Raw genomic sequence first — 23,038 nt, 5'->3', positions numbered from 1 at the left:
CGTTGTCTCATTATTTCTCAAGCTCCTTACTGGATTTTGTCACATTGAATTGTTAAAATCTCGATACATGGCATTAATTACACCACAAAGAAACAATTATCATGATGACAGCATTTATTTAGAAAAGCTTTCACTGTAAAATGGCAGACACTGGACATCACAATATTGAACAAACAGGTACATGTTTTTTTTTCCTCTATGCTATGAGCAAATTCATAGAAAGACACATCCACAATTACAGTATGTTAAAGGCTTTTAGTCATTAAGAACATGAAAAAAACAAAACAATTTCAGCCTCAATATCAAACATGCATGTAAGCCAAATGAAAAATTAGCTTTGTTCAAAGGGTTTTATAAAGAAGTCACCCCATTCTTGGCTGTTATTGTCGTTCTTGTTGGATAATTATCCAGTGGCTTGTTCTAAGAGCGCTTAATTAAAAAGTAAAAAACCTCTGAATTAAGATTGGGAATGACACATCAGACAGAAACTGTATAGAAAAATCCACATTTAATGCAGCTGCAGACCCAATTAATGGGTTTTTTGTAGCTAAGAATATTCTTTCATTTGCAATGAAAAAGCCTTGTTCACAGTCAACACTGAAATAAATTATATTGCATACTGACCAAAACCTATTGGTCTGGGAAAAGCAGGAAATTTAGTTAAGCAGAGAAAAAGGATTTGATATCAGCTGTTTTCTGTGCTTTGTACGATACAATGTGCCTTTCTTTAAAAGTCTATGTGCTTCAGTGTTAACCCTCTTAGCTACAGTATTTCAGTCTTTTTGTTAACGCTTTTAAAATTGTGCTATACAGTCAAGTCTGAGAGGAAGGCACCGCTCAGCTCCTCATTATCAAAAAGCCTCTGTGGTCTAACAGTGATGCTGTATTTCCTGTATCAAAACAAAGGAGCATTTGTACAAGAGCACTGCAGGAAGATGTCATAACTACATTAACTGACACACAATGTTGCTTAATCAAAAGTCCTTTATGGACCCTAAATATACAGTTGTATGGCACAGAAGTGGCTTTTTCTCATAGTGTTTTCACAGCTGCATGGTTCTCAGCCCCACTTTTGATTTTTATTTGCTCTGTCATTCATAAAAATGTAATAGAGGCCAACTTTTCTGTTGTGCACCACTTCTCTAATGGCTAAACAGCAGGTGGTGCCATCTCTCACTGCATCTCTGCTTTATGTAACAGGACAGATCACAAAATGGTGACGTATTTGTTTTTTCTTGCTACAGCTTTCTAACTGAACTCTCTTTGTGGATATGTAATTGTTTCAAAAATGCTAATGTGTGCTCTGTTTCCACCCGATCATCTCTAGGGTCTGTTCACTTGTCACTTTTTTTTTGTCTTGTGCATTGACTGTGACATTCAGATTTTAAATCTGACAGGCTGGTCCAAGTTTCTGTGTCAGATAAAAGACTCACATTCTTCATGTGAGAGATAAAGCATCATGAAAATAGGTGGAAAACCTTTTCCTGACTGGTTTAGGTCCATTCAACTGACACATTTTAAAGGAATACAGTGTATTTAAAATATACTGTAGTCTGTGTCTGTGAATTTATGACTTGTGATTAAGGAATGCATTTCTGAAATGCTGCTGACAGTATTGTAAATGTGTGTACTGTCTGTTTGGGGAGATGTGTATGGACTGTTACTGGACACACAAACTCTGGCAGTTTCATTCATCAGCTTTTCTCCAATCTAAACATTTTAAGCTCGGGCCTCAGGTTTGCTACTTTAAATTACCATCATGGACTTTGTGTTTCAAAATGTTGCTGCATCCCTGCAGACAATTTTTTGTGCCAAGGTGTACTGAAGCAGCTTGTGTTTATCCCATAGGCTCTTTCAAAACACTTTGGCACTTTTTTTATCTCGCTCTCCCTCTCTCCCATTTTATCTCAGACTGTGGTGACAGACAGCAGAGGGTTATAGACTTTCTTCCCGTCAGCAGACCTGCTCCCATGAGCCAGTAGCTCCTGTATAGTGATCCAGTTATCCAGGATTCTGCGACTGCGCTTCTTCATGCTCCTGCGGTGGCAAAGCTCCAGGATGGAGGTGGATTCCTGCTGGTGCGTCGTCCCCTGCTGTGCACCACTGCCCTGCTCTCTCTCGCGCTCTCTCAGACAGTCGAGTCGGCTCTGCATCATGAACTCCCTGCGCCGCCGCTGCTCACGGGCCTTCAGCAGCTGCTGCTTGCGCTCCTCTTTGCTCCAGTAGCGGCCCATCTTCATTTCACTCACAGCATCATCATCTGTGGTCATGCCACTGCGCTCCTCTCTGATCTTCATGGCACGTGCCTTCAGGAGGCGGTCCCTCACAGGCCGCTTGGCCACGTAGCGTGACCCGTCGCTGCGGATCTTCACCTTCCACTCCATACGAGGGGAGGCAGGCAGCAGTGAGGGGGACAAGGGTAAGGGTATGGCACCCGAGGCCTGGACGACATCTTTACAAGTGCTACCCAAACTCATCGGGCTGGCGTCGCCCGCAGTCTCCATGCTGCCCTCTCTGGGAGTCTCTCTGAGTCCACCGAGCTGATCAGAGGTGGAGGGAGACCTCAGCTGCATGCAGCTCAGGTAGCGGGGAGGCGGCTTTGTTTCCATGTGACGACGGGACAGGTAAGGGCTGTTTTCTGCGCTACGTCCACCAGCCCTCTCTGTTGTCCCATTGGCTTTGGGACTACGTCTCATCCCTCCATCCGACCCTCTCCTGGTACCTCCATCTCGGGACAGGGACCTAACTTTAGCTCCGGGGCTGGATGTCTTAGCTTCAGCTGCTCTTCTGTGAGTGTTAGAGTAGGGTTGGTTTAAGTTTGCTTGTACCCCATCCCCTCTTTCGGCCCTGGCTCCTCTCTCTCTCTGCCTAGTGGAAGCTGGAAGCTGCATACCAGCTGAACAATAAGACTCTCCCCCCTCCAGGCTCTGAGTAGAGGGTGACGGGTACTGTTCATTGACCAGAGGGGTGCTCCTGCAACTTTCCCCTCCAGTGTTGTAGGCACTCGTACTGTCCTTATCCGAGCGCTCCCTCTCTGGGAGCTCATTGATATCTGAAAGAGCGTGGTGGCAGGACTCCTCACTGACCAAACTACCACTTACATCCAAGCGTCCAGCTCCTGCACCAGCCCCTGCGCTCGCTCCGTTCTTGTCCTCAAGCGGCCAAGCCTTCAGACAGCGCTCCCTCAGCTGCTGCATCTTCTGCGCCCTCAGGATGTTACGACACTTGAACTCCAAGTGGCGCAGCTCCTCTTCCAGAAGGGCCATCTCATGCTGCGTCAGGCTTTCATTCCTATTCACATCCAGTGGGACGTCCCCTTCTTCTTGTGCAGGGCCCTGGCCTCCCAGTAGCAGCAGAGCATTACTGTTCTTCTCGTAGTAACACTTGATTTCCAGGAGCTCTTTGTACCTCTCGCACTCCTCCTCAGTCAGCCCAGGCATCATCATCCTCATAGGATCTGCCATGTAGGCCCTCTCCAATCGCTCCACCTGGTCCAGCCCTCCCCCATTGACACAGTCCAGCCCTAAGAGGGAGTCTGCACTGAACTGGAGGTCCTGGGAGTGCAGCAAGGGCGGAGTGTCCCCTCTACCAGACAGAAACTTGCGCATGCTGCCGGGTGTATTCGTGGCGTTTGTATTGGAGGCACTGGTGTGATCGTCTCCCAGAAGGTCATGCTCTGACGACTCCTCATAGCGTGTGCTTTCATCTGTGCGGCCCACCCCACTGTCCAGCTCCTGGCTGTTGCTAAGCACTGTCTGGAGCAAATCCGGTGAGTCCCTGCTCAGTGAGCGACCGTGGCCACTTAATACACCTCCACCAGTAACACCACCTGGTCCAGCACCCAGGACGGAGGTGCCGTTCCTCACTCTGTGGCTGCTGGGCAGATGGACAGCATTGTCCAGTGGCTCCAGGTCCAGCTCATCTGGGTCCAGCTGGTTGTCATTCTGACAGGTAAAGGTGGCATCACAGTGAAGGTGTCAAGTTCATTGTTGAAGAGAGAAGTAAAAGATAAAGAAAAGCATGTTATTAGAATGCGCTATATAAAGATGTTTGTGTGTTTAAACCTGCATTTACTGATTTCTGGCCAGCTGAAGGGCGGCATGGATGGAATAATAAACAGGCCTGACTGGATACAGGCCCAGATGCCCAAAGGAGGTCAGAGGACCCGCGGGCCAGAGCTTCTGTTTGAAGTGACTGTTAACATTTCTTGTTTGGAAGTCAATCTGGCGACTAGAGAGAAACTGAAAGTGACTACAGAGAGACACAAATCAAGTGCAAAGAGACACAAAATGACCACAGACACACAATGACCACAAAGATGTCTCCTTGAATCTGTCGCTCTTGCTCTTGTGTAGGAGGAGTTGGGGGGGTTATATGTCTGTGCCCAGGGGCTGATTGTCTCATGCTCTGCTCTGGGAACAGGGCAGACAAACTTCAAACACAACACTGACATATTATTATTTTATGTAAGCTGGGGGTGAACATGGTAGCAAACAGTTACATATCTACCCAGATATGAGGCAGCATGGTAATTTATTCAGTCGTGTTTCTGGTGTGATTCCAATGTTTACTCTCATTGTAGCTCCTGAGGAAACTATCTGACTCTGTAGCTGCTTAATGCTCCTCTGTGTTCAGCAGCTAGTCGCTAACTTTAGCTGTCTGCCAGTTGGTGCTGTGCAGGTGGAATATTTTGAGTTTTGTTTTTTTTTCCTGAAAAACCAGCAACCAGCTGGCTCCTGTGTTTGATGAGAGCAAGGAGAGTGAATAAAAATAGTAAAGTTGCAGGCTGGAAAACAATAAACAATGAGCTGAAGGATACTACAAAAGTGGCAGAAAGCTGAGAACTGCTCAAGAGATGATCTCTGTGGGTTCATCACTACGAGTGACAGCTTTCACATTAAACCTAGTCACTTGATCCATTGTTGGTGAAAAACTCCTGATTCTAGCAGCGTCTGCAGCACATTTCAACGCTGATGGTGACGAGTAGTATCCTTTTCTGTCACTAGATGGAGTCAGAGCAGTGTGAGATTTTAACACCATTTTGAGACTCCGTAATAGCTTTTGAGTTTCCACTGACTCAATGTCAGTAAAATAAGATAACAACTTGATTCCAACAGGTGTACATGTGAACATGATCTACCTGGTGGTATAGCAGGATGATATGTCCTCCCAGAGTGATCGAATCTTCATGAATAATACTTGATTTTTCATAAGAACTGTTGTTTCTAATCAGTTTACTTTGCTGTTTTGATTGGCATCCACTCAGACGCTGATCAAATACACTGCAAATACTTGTGCTCAAATTAGCAAACAGTTCACTCCTCGGAGTGCAGTTTATCTTGGCTAATTGGTTTGATTTTGAACGTGAGCTGCGTGCCGACTGCAAGATGAGGTATTGATTATCTTCATCTTCATTCTTATTCTCCGTCAACCCCTTCAGTTCTCTTTCTTTCTCCCTCAAGACAACAGATCAAGCTTTAATCTCTGCTTGTGCATTTCCCTAGGATGATTCCCCGTCCTCCCCTCTCTCACTTGAATCTTAATGTGGGACTGTACCTCAGCAATATAAATCTTGTCAGCCTCTCACAGGTAGTACTTGTGCTCATCTCTCCAAATACAAGGACATATTTAAAAACAGGAGAGGTGTGTGTGTGTGCATCTTTGACCAAGACCATTTTAATGAGTGCCTTTTAAATCTGCCCTCTAGCTCCGTCTGTACAAATTCAGCCAGCATACCAATCTTTGTATTTTCACACATTCTATTTTGTCCTTCTCCATCTGCAGCACATTTTTACAATGGTGTTTTACTGGGTCGATGTGTGTCAAGTTGTGTGTGTGTACAAGTAATTTGGCAGAGGTGTGTTATTGAGGGGCATCCTGGTGTGTTACAATGCCCTCATATCTGCTGAAAGAGTGACCTTGAGGGAAACAAAGCGGTTCCACATTAGCACAGCCAGTACAAGCGCTATTTGTCTTTGCCGCTCCCTTTACGCTATCTGTGTTCTCATCGTGTTTTTGCACCTCTCTTTGCCTTTCTGCCTCTTTGCACAAGTCAGCTTGGAGGATGAGACAAAGCAGAGAACCACACTCTTTTCCCTTGTCCCTAATTTCTTTCTGTTTTGTTCTGTGTGCTTCCCAATCTCATGACTAAATGCTAAAATAGAGTACCACCCTCAAACATCCAGGGATGTAAAATACTTTCTTTCTACGTAATCAGGAAGACATGAGGATGAAGAATGTGTTTTTTAGGTCAGTATTCAGACTGAGCATTATAGTGGTCCCCGAAGACTGCATATCCAATTTCCTCACCTCTATCTCGGGTCGCGCTAGGAGCAGGGAGACATTAGTGCTGTCCTCTCTGGTGAGAATAGCTACCGCCTCCTCTCTGTCCTGTACGTCCACTCCATTTATCTGACAGGGAAAGAGAAGAATACAATTGAGCTAATGTCAGATAATGTGGGACCGTCTCCAGCAAGGCTTGATTCAATTAAATCATTTGGTTCAGGAAATGTTTTTTCTTTAGAATTCAAACGCTGAAAAAAAATCTGTCTTTAGCTTAATAGCATTGGTAATAATACTCAACTCCTTATGAAAGAATTCAGAATAAATGCTACACTATTTAGCAATTTCCATTTAATGAGGCTGTAGAAGCAACCTGACTCCAGCTCTATTGTGAGTCAGAGATTATCTAAGATTTCAGTTTCAGGCATTACATAACTAGACTAAAAGTAAAACAAAAATAGGTATAAAAAGTATTTTGTTGGTTCAGTCTGATAATAATTCTTTCACTGATGCACTAACACCAGATAAAGAAATGCTAGGTCCACTATACTGTTCAGGAAACCTGCACCTGTAGTATTCTGTCTCCCTTGCGGATGCGGCCATCGATTGCAGCAATACTGTTTGGGTTCACCTGCAGGGTAAAGAAAAAGAAGGATTTGTTCAGGAGTGTGAAGAAATAGGGGAGATTTATTGTAAATTTGATTTCATAACATCATCTTCACCTCTCCCACATATATTCCCAGGTCCTCCTCATCATCGGTTCTGTAGCACACTGTCAGGCCGAGTTTATCCTGCTGACGAGACTTATACAACTCCACCTCCTAGTGCAGTTAGAGAAAAGTTAGAGGATGTCAGACAGAGAGCAGTGGGGCGGCTTTCTGTAGCAAAGTTTGAGTAGCTAATGGGCTCTCACCTCATATTCCAGCTCATCCTGTCTGTCCACTTCATGCTGAGTGATATCGAAGTAGTCAGTGGGGTCGTAGTAGACAGGCTCTATAAAGCTGAGGATGAGAACATTCAGAACAAAGTATTTCAGAAATTGGAGCAGCTAAAAAACTTCAAATATGTGAACAGAATGGCGTGGACCAGGACCAAAAACAGCAGCTGAATTTTGCTCTGACAGTTGGACGTGCTGCAGAAGCCTATAATACTACTCCCACTCACAGTTCATTGAGTAGATATGGCTCCAGTAGCGGCGGTAGTGGAGGGGATGGTGGAGGGTCAGGCGGGGGTGGAGCTCCGCAGGGATGCTGGCTGCTCTTGCCCAGAGTCAACATATGCTGGAAGCTAATGTCTGTTTGGGTGCAGCTGTCTACACAGTCGGCCATGCCCATGGTCACTGGTACTAACCCTCCAGGAGCCCCCGCTGGGCCCGTCCGTCTCCGGGCCCCCCGCCTCAGTATGTTGGACAGCACGGGGTCCCGTATGTCCAGGGTGGGATCCCCAGAAAGGCGGGACAGCTCCTTCCCACTCACCTGGAAAAAAAAACAATAATCAGGATCAAATGGTGGAGGTGCAGGAGGAGAAGAAGAGAGGGGGAGTGAATTGAATGAAGAGGAGAAGATGCTATAAAATGAGTGATTTTCTACTTCTAGTTTTACAAAGAAATAGACAGAGAGACTCAGACAGCAACTGGGTTTCATATAGTGAAAAGATGAACTAGAAAGATGCTGACATGAATAACAAGAAGAGAGGAAGACAGGAGGATAGACAGACAAGGTTAGTTAAACACAGGGAACAGGAGGGGGGAACTACAGCTACACACCTAAAATAAAGAGGGACTGAGGTCATGTTAGTCAACAGAAAACAAAAAACAGAAAAACAGTCCTGTACTTCAACTATCACAGGGCTGATGGTGTTTCTACTGGACCACAGAAACCATAAAAAAAGGTTTATATAAAAGGTTTCAACACCACATCACATAGAGCAGCAGAGCAGAAAGCTGTATACTAAGACCTTAAATCGACCATCAGCATCGAAAGAGCACAGCATGTTGCTCATATGACCCTTCTGTGGAGAGAAGGAAAGAAGGAAAGAAAATGGTGGCGTTAGAGAGTAATTTCAGTTGTGAGTGGCTGGGAAACGTTAAGGGTTAACAGAGAACCAAGAGGAAAGAGGACAAGCATAAATTCAAGGCACATATATAAAAATGAGTTCTATTTGGACATTAATTTTGTGCGCTCGTGTCCTGTTGAGCACTCTCCGACAAAACACTGTTATCTCTCTTTTGTGTGGATTAGAAGTGGTTCCTCTCTGCAAATATAGTTGAATGATAAAACTTATTTATATTCTGGAGAAGCTAGTTTCATTGTGCCTCTTCACTGAGTGAAGCAGGGGGAGCTCCACTTGAAATTATTGTAATTTTTGAATTAAGTAATTTGTGCTGGAACATCACACTTTCAGTCATTTTGATACGGGGAAATTAAACATTTCTAGCCGAGACATACAGTATGTTTGATTTTTTTGTTTTTTCAGAGCCCTGACAGTTTCACTGAGACACTGACAGTTCATTTAAATAGTCCTGAAATACTTAACAATCTGTAAAACATGCAACACCCTGAGTACCCTCAAATCGGACAAAGAAAAACTCTCCCAAAAGAAGCTTTAATAGGAAGAAATGGAAGAAACGTCAGGAAGGTTTGAAATGTTTGAACAGCCTCCTGTGCGCAAGATGTGCTGTCGAAACAATCCCACTTTTAGTTTATAGGCGTATAACATTTCCCGACAGCCCGCCCACGGATACAAAAAAGATTTTATAACTAACATTTACTGCCTACAGCAAGCCAGAGAAAACATTTAGCTTTTTAATACTTTCCAAGGCCTTTTCTTGTTGAGTTTAGTGAATTCATTGCTTTTAAAGACTTAAGGACCTCTAGAAACCCTGTGATCACACACAGAAAAGACAAGTTCAATTCTCTTCATTTGAAAACATGTGAGACAGAGTAACACGATGATGGTTGTGTACAAGGGAGAGTCACAGACAGCTACTGAGCCAGACACCCTTTGTAGAGTATCATTCATGTTGTACACAGTCACTGACCTTGGCTGTCTGCAACTCTCCACATCTTCACCACCCTGCTTCATTCTCCCACTCCCTCCCTCCCCCTCTCGCTCTCTCTCCTCTCTTGTCCCCTTCCAGTAATTGCATGTCAAATCAATGTTCCCCTGTGCAGCCAAGCACAAAAACTTTCTTGCCACATTCATCCCCTCTCCCCCCTCTTTTTTTTTATTTGGCTCTCTCTCATGCCAACACACAACCATCCCTCTGGTCTATCTTTCCTCTTTGGCCATTGTGTTTCCATGTTCACATTAATTTCCCTTTCTCTTCCTTTACCACAACCCCTCCCTCTACCCATGTTCAGTCTCGCTCCCTCTCTCTTTTCTCCAGGCTCCTGCTTTCTTTCACTGTGCTGCCTCAGCAGTTCTGTCTGCTCTGTCCCTTCCCTGGAGATGAAAACTCACACTCCTCTATTTCCATCTATTTCAGCCGGTCCATCTCCTTGTGTGCGCTTGTCCCTCCTCACACTAATGTTCCTCCATAAATCTTGCTGTCTCTCTTAATGAGCTTCTTCACTTGGAGACAAATAGGATGCTTCCTCCTTACATGGCCTGTTGGTGATGAAGGAATTAACAATGTGTAGTTTGCATGTTAGATTAGAGAAAACCTTAGCATCCTTCACCAAAGTGCATTTTTATTTCAGCGCTCTGTGCTCGTGACCACATGGATCAGAGTGGGGCTAACAGGGAACTGCTCCATGGCCATGAGTGACAGGTATGAATACTGAGAGGAGAGGAGAGAGGGGCGCCTTCTCATTCATTATCAATGAGAGGTGCTGAGATTGCTTTGAAGATGACTTCACGCAGGGTAATGGTTGTTGTGCTTTAGACAGCTTTTCAGCTCTGACTTGATGGAGAATCCATTACCCTCTTATATGTTCTGTTCTCTATTATCTCTGGGTTAGTAGGTCATTACATACAGCTGCTGTTTATAAGCTTCACAAACTATGCAAATAATGAAGTCATGGGTGCACACCCATCCCCAGACTCCATCCTTATTATTTGTGTTAAAAATAAGAGTTGAGATTCTGGAGAAAAAAAAAAACAAAAACACGAAGCCTACAAATTCACAGCAGGGTGTGGGCGGTGGTGGTGTCGGCGGCTGCAGAGCTGAGGGTGGGGATGGGGAAGAAGCGCAGTAGAGATGAAAGAGATGCAAAAAGTTCAAAGTGTAGAGGGAGAAACCAGAGGAAGAGAGACACAGAAGGAGTGCATGGGGGGGAGAACAGGATGGGAGGTGAGGACGGGGTAATGATGCAGGAGAAATGTAGAAAACAAGCTTTCAAGGAATTGCTGGGTGAATGTAAATAGGGAGCGAGCGCTGGCTCCTGGGTTCAGCACTTGTATGTAAACACACGCACAAAGGAAGCTCATGTGGGATTAAGTGGTTGATGCATAATTAGTTTTTATCTGAAAGCCCTTTAAAGAGCAAATTAATCTCATGTGCAGTACAACAGGCTGAGATGGAAAAAAGCCAGGGAAGGTGACGACTAACTCCACACTAATAGGCTAAACATTATCCCACACATTCACAGTGTGTGTGGAAAAATACACAAACAATCACAATCGTAATCTGAAGTGTTCCCCTTATGGTAATTTTTTTCCTCCCAGCATCATAGTTTGTTTTTTTTCAAGCTCAGATTTATGTGCCTTTCTACAGTGTTCATGCAGAAGCTCCTGCATGACCAATACCTGCCCCCACCTACATATTGAATTCCTCTTCTTCGGTAATTGATTTTTCTCATCTCCCATGCTTTGAAGGCTGGAGCAGTCACCTCCTCAGAAAATCAATTAATCCTGAGACGGAGTTGACCTACTCCAGCTGTAACCCCTGTTTGATATCACCGATCTCATTTAAATATACAAGCAGGGAGTGGTAGGCCTATTATGAACTGATAACAGTGAGAAGATATTGATTCAAAAGGAAGCGCAAACGTTCTTTGAAATGATACCAATGGAGCTAATAAGTCTCAGTGGGTGTTCATATATATATATATATATATATATATATATGCCAAATTTGGCAATGCATTCATCATTTAGAATAAAAGATGAATTAAGGCCAGAGCTGTTGTGGTGGTGATGGAGGAACAGCGAGTAGGTCCTCATCACACTTCACTGCACCTCAGAGGGAAATGGCAACATGTCACAGACTATATGACCTTACAACAACACCCTCCACCCTCATTTTTATTCTGTCACCCCTGCGCTATTGCAGGAGAGACGGGAGTGACATCCTCTCCATCGGTATCCTTTTTGTCTCGTCCCCATGTCAGTCACACGCCTGGAAAGTCTGAAGGTGGGAAAGATCAGGAACCCCGACAGATAGACACAGACCCATTATGCACACTCTCCTCCTGCGCTTCACCTGAGTAAACAGACTCACTCTTGACATGAAAAGACATGCCAAAAGGTACTGAGGAGTTTGTCAGGTGATCTGGTTAACCAGGGTTAATTGTTTCTTTTTTTGCAACGTCTAGAATTTATGGGCAGTGTACCATTAATTAACTGCTTATAGAAGGAGTTAAATAGGGAGATTAATGGAAGAAGAAGCAAAGGGGGAAACAATATTATATCAGAAATGTAAAGCGTAGTGACAGCATCACCTGCAATTACTGGGGAGTGGACAAAATAACAGGAACAAATGACAGTATAATGCAGTCTGCAATGCATAAAGAAACATTAGCTTGTGCCATTGTGTTCCACTGCATTATATAATCAGGCGTTCCTGTTATTTTGTCCACCTCCATCATGTGTGTTCATGTGTGGGTATGGTATGCTATGCCATTCACACACACACACACACACACACACACTTATTCGGCTAATTTCAGCTGGTCATTGATATGTACTGATTCTCGTCCGCGTGCCTCTTGCGGCTGTCAGCACGTCTCTTCGTGTCATTGTGAATAAAAGCACATTAGGGTTTGTTTAATGACGTCGGTTGCCATGGCAACAGCCTCCCGCTTTACAGAGAGAGAGAGAGAAAAAAGAAGAAGGGAGTGGCTGAAGGGCTCAGGGGGGCAGAGGTTTACTGCACAAGTGTGTGTGTGTGTAGGTCAGGTATTCTGTAAAATATATGTAAAATGAAATATCTTGCACAAAGTGATGTCCACACAGGTCTACAGCTGAGTTTGTAATCCACCATACGAATAACAATATGCCTTTTTAACTCAGGCCTATAGGAGGGAAAATTGATCAGAAACATGCCAGTGGGTGTGTACCAACCACCAGTGTGGAGCGTATGTGAAGCAGGGGCCCGATGTATAATGCATGAGTTTTATTCCTTTGGCAAGAGGAGCAAGTGTTTTGATTTAGTCAAATTTAACAGCCTGGTTTTCTAGCCTGATGTAGCTGTGAGCTCTTTAATGCTGTATTTATTGTCTAAAGACAGACACAGTTAAGTAGTAAACTGAGTCTAATTTGAAGGTGTAATTATACATGTTAGTTAAAGAAAACAACTCAAAGCTGAAAACCTCTCTAAAGGGAAAATACACCGCCTGGGAAGCCGTGAAATATGGGGGGAAATGTAATTATGTTTCCTCTTTTATGTTGACTTTTCTTTTATGATTGGACTTCTTTTACTTGGCATGATCTTTGGATTAATCAGCCATCTGCACAGCAAGACTCACTGTGTTTGTAATCATTACATGTAATAACTGAGATCGAATTTTATGGACAAAGCAGCATGTTGTCTGTGATTACCTCTCAGCTGTGTTTTAGTGCTTTGGATTTTTGCTTTATACATTTTTCAGTTCTTTTGCAGCTTTAACAGCTCATGCTTCTTATATGAGACCTCTGGGTTTTTTTTAAATATATCCTCATCACCGTGATCTAGTCAATATCTCACAGCCAAGGACTCTGGCTCTGATTCAGTACTCCATCTGCGTTTGTTCTCTGTCTCATGCTCCTCTGCTCACAGCCAGCAATGCTGTTTCAGGCTTAGCAGACCACAATATACGCAGACTTGCTGCTCCACCACCCCAAAGTATGTGCTCTACTCACACATTGGCTATGTATACAACATGACAATTCCTCTGCATGCTTAAAATCTCCTCCCAGTCACTGTTCACTACACTCGTGGACGCACCCGTCTGGATGTGCAGGTGCTCTGTCTGACAGAGCTCAAAGTGTTTCTGGCGTGACAGACTACTAGGGACACAACCTTCGGGCACGGTTGACCTCACGTCGCCAGATCAGTGGAATTATTTGATTTCCACTTTAAAAAGACTTTGACCCGCATGCAGTTAGTGTCATTACTGCTGACCCCTGTTAGATAAGGTCACTGATTATGAAATTACAGCCCTGCTCTGGTTTTATGATCATATCCCGCAGACTCGCTCCTCGTTTTCCTGCTCTCCACCTCAGAGATTTGTGAAGTCATTCAAGCCTTTCAAATCAATTACCTCTGGTATCTGAGGGCAAGCAGCAGAACAAAACAAGGCTGAAAGAAAGAAAAACAGTCTGACTTTCCCTCCCTCTTTCATTTGCCCACTTTGACTCTATTCCCCAGCTGAACTCATTACCGATGCCTCTCTTTGGACTCAGTTTCTCTCCATGTTTTTCTCTCTCTCTCTCTTGGCATCGCCTCTGGCACCAGATGCAGCCCAGTTAACTGGCCTAGACCCCCGATTCCAACATGCAACAGAGACCCAGCTGTGGCTTCTGGTGCCACAGATACTAAAAGTGTTGCGCTGCATACCCATGGGTGCCGAGTGTTTTTCATGCTTAGTAAGCACGGGGACTTATTTCGGTCACCGCGTGCATCATGGAGTTTGCCGAGCAGGAGCTTTCCTTAGGCGCCTCGCAGCCAGATGAGCTTACTCACATACAGTCTGTGGTCCCAGTTGGCAGGTGGTACTGAGGCTGTAACCGTGGCAACCCCTCTCTCCCATAACACTTTAGCCCAGCTTTAACAACCCATCCATCCTGCTGCCTCTGTGGCTCTGCACCACTCTACTTTCTTCTTGCCAGCATATCTCTCTATCTTATGCAATGTAGCTCAGCTCTGTTCTCTCTGATCATAATCATTATAATCACTGTGAAGTATCATTATCATAATTAACAGTATTATCATCACTGAATGACTGTTTCAATACACCAATTAATAGCCTTGCTCAAGAGGTACTAGGGTAATGTATCTGCAAAACAGGAACACAAATCTGGCAGAAAAGCTGGATTTTTGCAGAGATGAGATGTGTCACATGATCAGAAGCTTATATTAAATCCACCTGTCATATTTACTGCATTCACTGGTTTGATTCACTTAATTTATTTCATTAATTGCTTAATATACAATTACTATTACGCTTTTAATTACATAATATACACTATTGTTTTACTTTAACTTATTTATAAATTAGCTGATGATGATTTTATTCCCATCAATGCAAATAACTGTGGTTGATTTATTCAAAATTAATTTGAGAGGAAAAACTGCTTATTAGGAATTTAATATGTGAATAATTTGGGTTAAATGAGTGTGTCAGTGTGATGAGGTTTTGTTAATTCCTGCCGCAGGTAGAGGCGTGTGTATTATCATGAGGACTGTTTTAAATTTTACTCATCAGGCAGCATCACTGTAAGAAAGGGCCAAGTTAAGAGAGAACAACAAAGAATAGTTTGAGGAGAAAACACAAAGGGATGCTGTTGCTTGAGGACTCAAAGACAGAAATGAAAACAACTCAGAACAGAAAAAGAGAGACCGAGGGAGAGTAGACTGAGTGCTCACCTGGAACATCACCCTGTATTGTTCCTCGGGCTTTTGAACCACACACATGTTGCACCCCATTGTGACTTTTGACAAGGTGCTGGACCATGCAGGTCCAAAATATAACTGCTCCAGATGACCAGGTCTCACACCAGGACTCTCCTCTTTATCAAGGTCTTTGTCTGTGGCAGTGGGAGAGCCCCACCCTCATTCGCAGGGTTGTGGTACACTACACTTCTCCTCCTCGGAGTAACACACAACACATCCCTGCTAGCGGCGGATACACAGTTTAATTGGTTGCGTCACTCTTCTCCTCTTCTTCTTCCTCTTCACGATTCAAGTGTTATAATCCAGAGTAAATTTAAAAGTGGAGATAGTTTCCGAGCCGCAAGCCCACTTGTTTGTTTCTGTCTCCATTGCATCTGAATTGCTTGTTTAAGTTCATGTGCTTCTTGAGGATCACCCAGTATTACTTCAGTCTTATCTTTGAACTGTTGTTTAACAGGAAGAACTGGATGTAGACAGAAGATGTGCTGTAAGAGTCCTGCTGGCTTGTGCTTGTGTCATTTAACAGATGAGGCAGTTGTTTCAGACAAATCAATGCTTATGTGATGACTTGTCAAATATGATTGTACAGTACACTTGCTGTACCCGGACTTGGTTTGTTCTTTAGTGTTGAAAAATGCAGGATAGAGCAGGTTTTTCCAGCAGAACTCCCCCACGCTGTTCCTGAGTTGTTTTTTTTACTCGCAGCACTAAACCTCCAAACAGCACACTTTCAGCAATGCTCTTTGAACAAGTTAGCTGCAAACAATGCAGCTATCAAAGAACTTGCCTCAGTCCTGTTTTCACTCCTGTTTTCCTCACTCCCACTCTGAGCTTCCCACCCACTACGCTCTGCTTTCCAGGCTCTCTGAAGGACTGCTGGGTGTGTATGCTGAGATAACTTCTCCTGAAAGCCCTGTCAAGACTCTCTTTCACGTGTTCTGGTGGTTCACTTCAGGATCAATGCATTGTTAAACCTATTTCCTAATTTAACCTGCGAAGTGGAGGAGTGGGACAGGTTGGGTGGTGCAACGAGGTGCACATTACACCATTTAGGATCTTTAAGCTCTTGCTGTGCAGCTAAGATAAGCTGCGTGCCAGGGACACAAACCCAAAGAATGTGCACACCTGCACACGCATCAAGACAGTCAGCAACACATGCCTCTTTTAGTTACAAACCTTACTGCACACACAACCTGCCAAATTTCCTGTCAGCAGAACTGCCATGAATGAAGGAATCATTTTTCATACAGCCTCTCCTCATAGTAACAGACACGTGAAGAAAACATGCCCAGAATCTAACTCACACAGATTGTTATTGTAGGCTGCAGCAGGAATGTATTGTATTTTATCTGATCTGTTGTTAGAGATCATGACAAGTATCAGACCATTGATTCTCTAAGCAATGGCACACTCAGCACTCTGGCTGACTGCTCTGGGGTTAGACTGAGTGATGGATTATAATTAAATTAGTGACCTCTTAAGCAGAGATCAGACAAGACTCTATCCTGACCACATAGAGAAATCAATATCAAACCAATTCACAGATCAATTAGATTTTGTGCTCACTGGGTTATTGGAGAAATCAAGATTGTTTATCACAAGTACCATCAGTGTTTGCTTTTTATACAGCCAATAACTTAATTTAGGTTGGCAGGTTTTTTTATATAAACCTGTATATACTCTGAGTATTCACTGACTCTCAACAAATTCTCTTCTGCTATTATAAACACCCCCAGTCTATTGGTGTGATTAACCTCAGTCTGCTTTCCTCAGGGATAACCTCAATTAGAAGGGAAACAGAATCTTAATATGACTTTCTCTACTGTCTTCCTGTCGCCGACCTCGCCCTCTGAGTCTCATGTTGGTTAAACCTTTATCTTTAACCCTCTGGCGGATCAGTGTCAGCGCGGTCGTAGTTTGAGAGCCTTGTCAAAAAGGTCCATTGCCTCGTGTGCTGCCAGCGACAAGGTGTTAAAGCTGCTAATCCTCATTCAAGGCTCCACTACACCTGTATCCTTTCCAGAGGCAGTGTAATCCCAAACTCTGGCTTCTAACGCAAACCATACACCATCACACACACTCAGTCATATACTGACATGTACATGCAACCTATCTCTGCTCATGCCACCTCAATGAGAAGCCTGATAACTTGGTAAAAGACAACCTGAGCACGCGCTAGCCAAGCCACAGTGAGGTGTCAGACATGCTCAGCAGGCAGGTGTGCTTCAACTGTCTCCCCCTCTCTCCGTCTCCATCTCCTGTCCATCACCATAAAACTCTGTCTACATGAGTATTAGTCCTACATAATTATTGCAGTGGAGTGTCTATCATGATCCCCTGCTTGCCATGTTCTCAGTCTGAAAAATGCTTCTATTCTTCTGTTAAAGCACTGAGTATAAAAAGATGTCCTCATATGGCACAAATACACCTGTAAAAGTTAGTCCATCTTTAGTCTCCAGAAGGGCTAAAAAAGGAAATTCAAGAATGGCAGCCCATTTTAATCCTCCTTTTGTCCTCTGGTCATTCTATCTGAAATATCCACAGGAGGGTATTTGTGTTTGAGAGAAGAAATAAAAACCATGGTGAGTATTCCAGGTGGTTACAGTTCTGAGCAGAGTGCAGCGCTTGTCTCAGGTCAGTGATAAATCACCATCAGCAGCCTCACAAGATGAGAGAAATCACTAACGGCTGATTGGAGGATACTTCTTGGCTTCTCCCCCCTGGGCGCGACGGTAAATGCACTCCCCCACTGCAGCCTGGGGAGCACAAAAAGCAGTTGAAGGAGCCCGCTGATCTGTACGCTGTACTACTACTAAAGCTGAATTCTTCTGGATTTTACACTGTATAATCTCTCTCTCTCTTTCTCCCTCTCTCGGTCTCACCCCCACCCTCGTTCTCTCCATTTCCAGGGCTGGGCTACTGCTCTCTTTTCTAGTCCCCCATAATTTTTACCCACACCTCATTTGCTACCCTCTCCCTCCTCCTTGCTCTCTCCTCTCCCTGCCTCTCTCTCTCTGCTTGTCTGCAGGCAAGAAGCAAGCACTGGAAAGCCTATGTATACTGTTTGAGCAGGACAGGAACGAGATAACCAGCAAAGCTGCATAAAAGTGAATGAAATATCAGGGTATTCATGCACTGCACTGTCAAGACACACAGACAAGCAGGGGATAGGCTCATTCATATCATGGCATTCAAGCAATCCTGCATCACTTTGAGTTGTTATGAGATTGTATTAAAAAGAAAAGGATGATTGCACCTCTTCATACCAGTAAAAGAAAGCCCCCAAGCAGGTAGAGAGCTCAAGACTGGCTGTGCATTTAGATGAGGTTCTGCACTGCCACAAAGAAGGCGGGAAAAGGAACAGGGGGGGGGAAAGAGGAAAAACAAGTGAATAACAGGTGTGACAGGATGAAGTGAAAGATGGAAGAGAGCCAAGAGAGAGAATGCAAATGACTGTGTGGGAGAGCGGTGGAGAATCGGAGATGGGGTGGAACAACTGTATTCTGCGGTAATCAAAATGACCTGCTGTGGGGGGGAAGGAGGAGGAGGCGGTGGAGGCATATGGAGACATTTCATTTTAAGTATTGTCTCAGCCTGGGAGATATTTGCGAGTAAAATTCCTCACTCTTGTTCTCCCCGGGCAGACACTCAAAACACCACTCACTTGCTAATTTTCAATTTTAAAGAAGCTTCACTGGCACATTTACTGCAGTGCCACTGCCAAGCACCTCAGGGGTGGAGAAGTGAGATAGTCTACAGGGCAGGAAGGATTAGAGCCTCTGGTATCAACGCACTAAGAACAATCTTGTTTACAGTATGCAACCACATGCAAGGTTGACCTTTCTGAGGGGGATATTGTAATTTTCTACCTGTCAGCTTCCTGTTTTTCCATCTTCATGTGCTTGAACTTTCTCTCTGCTATATCAGAGAGTCATTTATCAGCTGTCATGAAATGAAGAACAACTTCTGTAAGCACGCAGCGCTGTGTCACTTATACTGTGTTTATCTACTGCTCTCCCTCTCACACACACACATTTTCACCCTCTCTCCTCTTATGATATTTGCTGTAAGCCAGTTTGAAACAGGATTTCATGGTGACTTTGTCTGGTTCACCAGGCTTACACATATTTTAGCCCATCTCAGAACACCGCAGAGCCACTAATACTGAATGCACCCCACATAACTTCACACTTACTCTCTCTGTCTCTCTCTCTCTCTCTCTCTCTCTCTCTCTCTCACACACACACACACACAGATGGACATCTCCTTGTCTTGTTATCAGTTGTGCTCGTGCATCACTCAGCCCCTTTCTGTCTGCTCCAGATCTTCATCTCCACACAAAAGGTCAGGGTTATGTGGAAATTCTCGGAAATATCAACTGCCCCACTTCGTTACAGAAAACTAGATATCATCATACTTAAGCAGACAGATCCTCCTTGTTCAGCTCATGTCATGAACTCTCTCCAGCTTAAATACTAGCTCTTGTCATTTCACATTATCCATTAGTGATTCATGTTCTTTTTTCACCCCTACCTAGACAAAGGGCAGGTAGCCTGGAGTATGCTGCCCTTACATTTCTCCACTGAATTCTACCTTTGGTCTGACTATTGGAGATTACTGTACCTCCACTGATCTCAGCAGTCAGTCATGAACACAAAAACAGAGCCTTCTTATATTCCACAAGACAACATGCCGTGTTCTGCTCCACCAAAATGCTCGAGAGGGAAGAATTGTGAGCTTTTGTCTTGCTTAAATCTTAATGAAGAATATTATGCATACGTGAGTAAAAGGAAAAGAAGGTAGCAAGAGCAGCATCTGTCAGAGACTCTGCAGAGAGAAGTTTTTCAAGGGGAATAAAAAGGGAGCAGGAGAAGTAAAGGAGCTGGAGGGAGGGATGAACAGAGTAGAAGGAGTAGAAATATAGAGAGAGAAAAGAAAAACAGCCTTGTTCTTTCTAGTGAGGCCTTCCTTTTCTTTAGAGAGAGGCAGGGGGCTGAAAGCAGCAGAGCAATGGAATACTGGCAGAATTTTAACAGTGTTCTCATTATTTATTTACTGCTCTGAGGAGAAGACTGCCAGTATATAATACATTGCTGCAAGAGCCATAGTTTGTGTTTTTTGCATACAAGTGTGCGTGTGCATGTGCTCGTGACACGACTGCTGTATCATAGTAAGGGCGATGACAGACAGTTAATAGAAAAACGGCCCCTCGCAGCGTCTTCATTCATATTCTGGAGAAGTCACCATGCGTTAAAGCTATTTCACAGAGGAAACGATGAGGGCCAGCTGCCTCAGAGCGGCACTGAGATGGCATAAGATGGGGGCTTAGATAGACTGTGGAGAGATGGATAAGTGAAAGAATGAAAAGAAACTGAGAGAGCCAGCATGTTGTGACTGAGAGGGGAGGAACTCTACAAAGGAGCAATTGGTAACTGTGTTTAATCGTACTGGAGTGGAGGAAAGTTTGGCCGGCAGAAGCACAGACTTGTTAATTATCTGGCTGGGGGAAGCACATAAGCACATTCGAGAGACAGAAATCAACAGTGATGCACATGAAGGGGGCGTGTAAGGGCAGACACTATCACTATTCTACTAACTGATCTGTTCTTGAAAAAGTGTGTTCTTGTTTTGATACTGCTGATCACAATACTTTGTTATATAAACTGAACAATAAACTAAACAAATTTTAATGATTCTGCTTACAGCTGATTCAAAACATATCTTTCTGGTAGAGTTCACACGATTGTTGCCGCTGGTTTCAAAACAAAACACCAAAAGATTGATAAAGGAGTCCCACAAGGATCAATATCAGGCCCTCTGCTATTTGTTCCATCCTATAAATAACATTTGTTTTCTGGCCAAGTACTGCAGTGTACTTTTTAATGCTTACAATACCATCTTGTTCGTACCATCTTCAAAACAAACAACTGTTTTCAGTTACTATGGAACTCTGTGTTAAAATATACTGCAAAATAAAAGTCACAGACATTTTCTCTTCAGGGACTTCTATTCTACATGCTGGTGTTTTTATTAATGTCAAGCTTAACCAACTACTGTAAGAAAGTGGAGGACTTTGATTTAAAGCATCATGTTTAAAACAAAGCTCCAACTGAAAAGGGAGATGTTGTACACCGTGTACATAACAATGGTAATTTTAAATTTTAATGTAAGGGGAGAGAAATGAGACAGAGACAAGCAGACACACTTGAGAGTTGTTGAGCAGTATTAAGAATTGAATTATCTGTCTATCACAAGAGGCTGACTGGCATGTGGGACATGTAAGTCCTCTTCCACAAATTAATGGTTTTTCATGGTCGTCGGGCAGATGGGGCAGGGTTGGGAGGGGTGTTATTCCCTGATGTCAACCCATCACTGTTCTCAAATCCTCACTCATCACAACTCTATATCCTCTATTCCCAATTCTCACTGTGTTTTGCTGCCATGTCACAACAGACTTAGCGCAGAGCAGGGATGGGGCAGAGGGGGAGTAAAGGGGATGTAAAGGGTAAAGGGGGGGATTGGCTTTGAATGGCACCATCTCACCTGCAAAGCTCAAATAAATGAGAGGGAGACTGAGAGCAGAGAGATTTCCATGCATGTGATCTACTGCTCGGCCACCTTCCCTTTAATAAGGATCCTGCTGAGAGCTGCTTTGTGGTGTTTTTGCAATAACAGAGAAAGCGATGAACAAAGGGAGAAAATGGGAGAAAGTTTGGAAACAGAGGGAGAGACATGAGGGCGATGAGAGCATGTGAGAAAGTTGGTTGGAGGAGGAAGAGAAGATTCAGCAGGTGGAGAAACAAAGGGGTTTGAATGAGGGGAAAACACAAAAGAAGTGCAGTGGGCGTTGAGTTGAATTTTCCAAAGGGAAAGGTGATTACCATAGTACCGTAGGGGAGGAGGAGGAAGGCTTAGTGAGAGAGAGAGTGGCCTAATTAATTTAAGTGCTAACACAGAGACCACAATATGGAGTCTTCATCTCCGACGCCTGGATGACTGCTCGCTTCAGCCTCTGTCTCAGCCTGTAGACACACAGCATTACACACGATTTCACATATAACAGCATGAGCAGAAACCTGGTGTCGCATTAGCACAACAGGAAGGTGGACGGCAGTGCTGCAGCAGTCACGTAAAATACTGAATTAACGAAGACACGGTGAGAGCTAAAGTAATTTCCCAAATTAATATATTATCTCAGGTTTTTAAATTTTAAACCTGCTGGCGGTGTGACGACTCCAGCTGTGAGATTCCAGGTTATTCCCTGGCATTTTTCCTCTCGTTTTGCTTTATCTTTAGTGACTCCACCAATCAATAAAAACTATATCATTTACCCGGAAATGTATTTAATAATCAATATCATCTACTTTCACCTACTTGCCCTCAGGGACACATGTGCATGGACACACATGCACACCTTGATGCATTATAAAGAGAGATTCCTGATGTACAAAATCCCATTAAATCCACTTCGTGCCTCTTTCTCCCCCCTTAGTGATCTCACCTAATGTGATCCCCAGTGACCAACCGCTGTCTAAATGCCTGCTTTTATAGCCAGAAGCCTTGATTTTATTCTGGTCCAGCTCAAAGCTTTGGCTGACAGCTGAGCTATCATTTTTCTAACATAAAAACCAATTAAAATTCCCTTCAAATTACTCTTTGGATACAAGCGCTGCAATACAAGGTTGAAATATGAATAGTGCTTTTGTGTAAACAAGCATAAGCTGTGCTCAGATGCTTGGAGATGCTCACAAATAATGCCTCTCTCTCTTTCAGGATAAGCATAAAATAAACAAAACTTATCCCACCCAGGTGTTTTAAGACATCTGCGAGCTGTGACTCTCCTCCACCCACACACTCCCACTTATTTGCCCCAGGCTTGGCCAAATCAATATATCATTAGCTAGTCTCTCCGCTCACCCCCTGTTTCTCCATCTAGAGAAC

General features: G+C 43.8%; 1 protein-coding gene across 3 annotated transcripts; it reads right to left on the bottom strand.

Annotated features, from left to right (window-relative positions):
* Positions 1 to 96: 96 nt before the first annotated feature.
* LOC108882176 (PDZ domain-containing protein 4) lies at positions 97 to 18,347 on the bottom strand. Of its 3 annotated transcripts, XM_018674517.2 has the most exons (8): positions 15,071 to 18,347; positions 8,239 to 8,292; positions 7,447 to 7,757; positions 7,196 to 7,283; positions 7,005 to 7,103; positions 6,851 to 6,913; positions 6,310 to 6,411; positions 97 to 3,944 (listed from the first exon to the last, which is right to left on the bottom strand). In XM_018674517.2, exons 1-8 carry the CDS (start codon positions 15,128 to 15,130, stop codon positions 1,908 to 1,910), a joined length of 2,814 nt encoding a protein of 937 aa, XP_018530033.1. In that variant the 5' UTR covers positions 15,131 to 18,347; the 3' UTR covers positions 97 to 1,907. The 3 variants fall into 3 exon arrangements, with proteins under 3 accessions (XP_018530033.1, XP_018530035.1, XP_018530031.1); XM_018674519.2 differs by lacking the exon at positions 8,239 to 8,292; XM_018674515.2 differs by lacking the exons at positions 8,239 to 8,292; positions 15,071 to 18,347 and having other exon boundaries at positions 7,447 to 8,219.
* Positions 18,348 to 23,038: the final 4,691 nt, after the last annotated feature.

The sequence above is a fragment of the Lates calcarifer genome, linkage group LG6 (genome assembly GCF_001640805.2).
Source record: "Lates calcarifer isolate ASB-BC8 linkage group LG6, TLL_Latcal_v3, whole genome shotgun sequence".
NCBI classification, from domain to species: Eukaryota; Metazoa; Chordata; class Actinopteri; family Centropomidae; genus Lates; species Lates calcarifer.
The sequence above is the reverse complement of the archived record's forward strand: the minus strand, read 5'-3'. Positions and strand labels throughout refer to the sequence as shown.

Excerpts from the sequence above, each read along its gene's own strand:
- LOC108882176 (XM_018674515.2), bottom strand. The coding sequence starts at position 7,925 with ATGAAACCCAGTTGCTGTCTGAGTCTCTCTGTCTATTTCTTTGTAAAA. Across the intron at positions 7,104-7,195 it reads AGGATGAGCTGGAATATGAG|GAGGTGGAGTTGTATAAGTC; the intron begins GTGAGAGCCCAT and ends TAACTGCACTAG. Across the intron at positions 6,914-7,004 it reads TGGGAATATATGTGGGAGAG|GTGAACCCAAACAGTATTGC; the intron begins GTGAAGATGATG and ends TTTACCCTGCAG.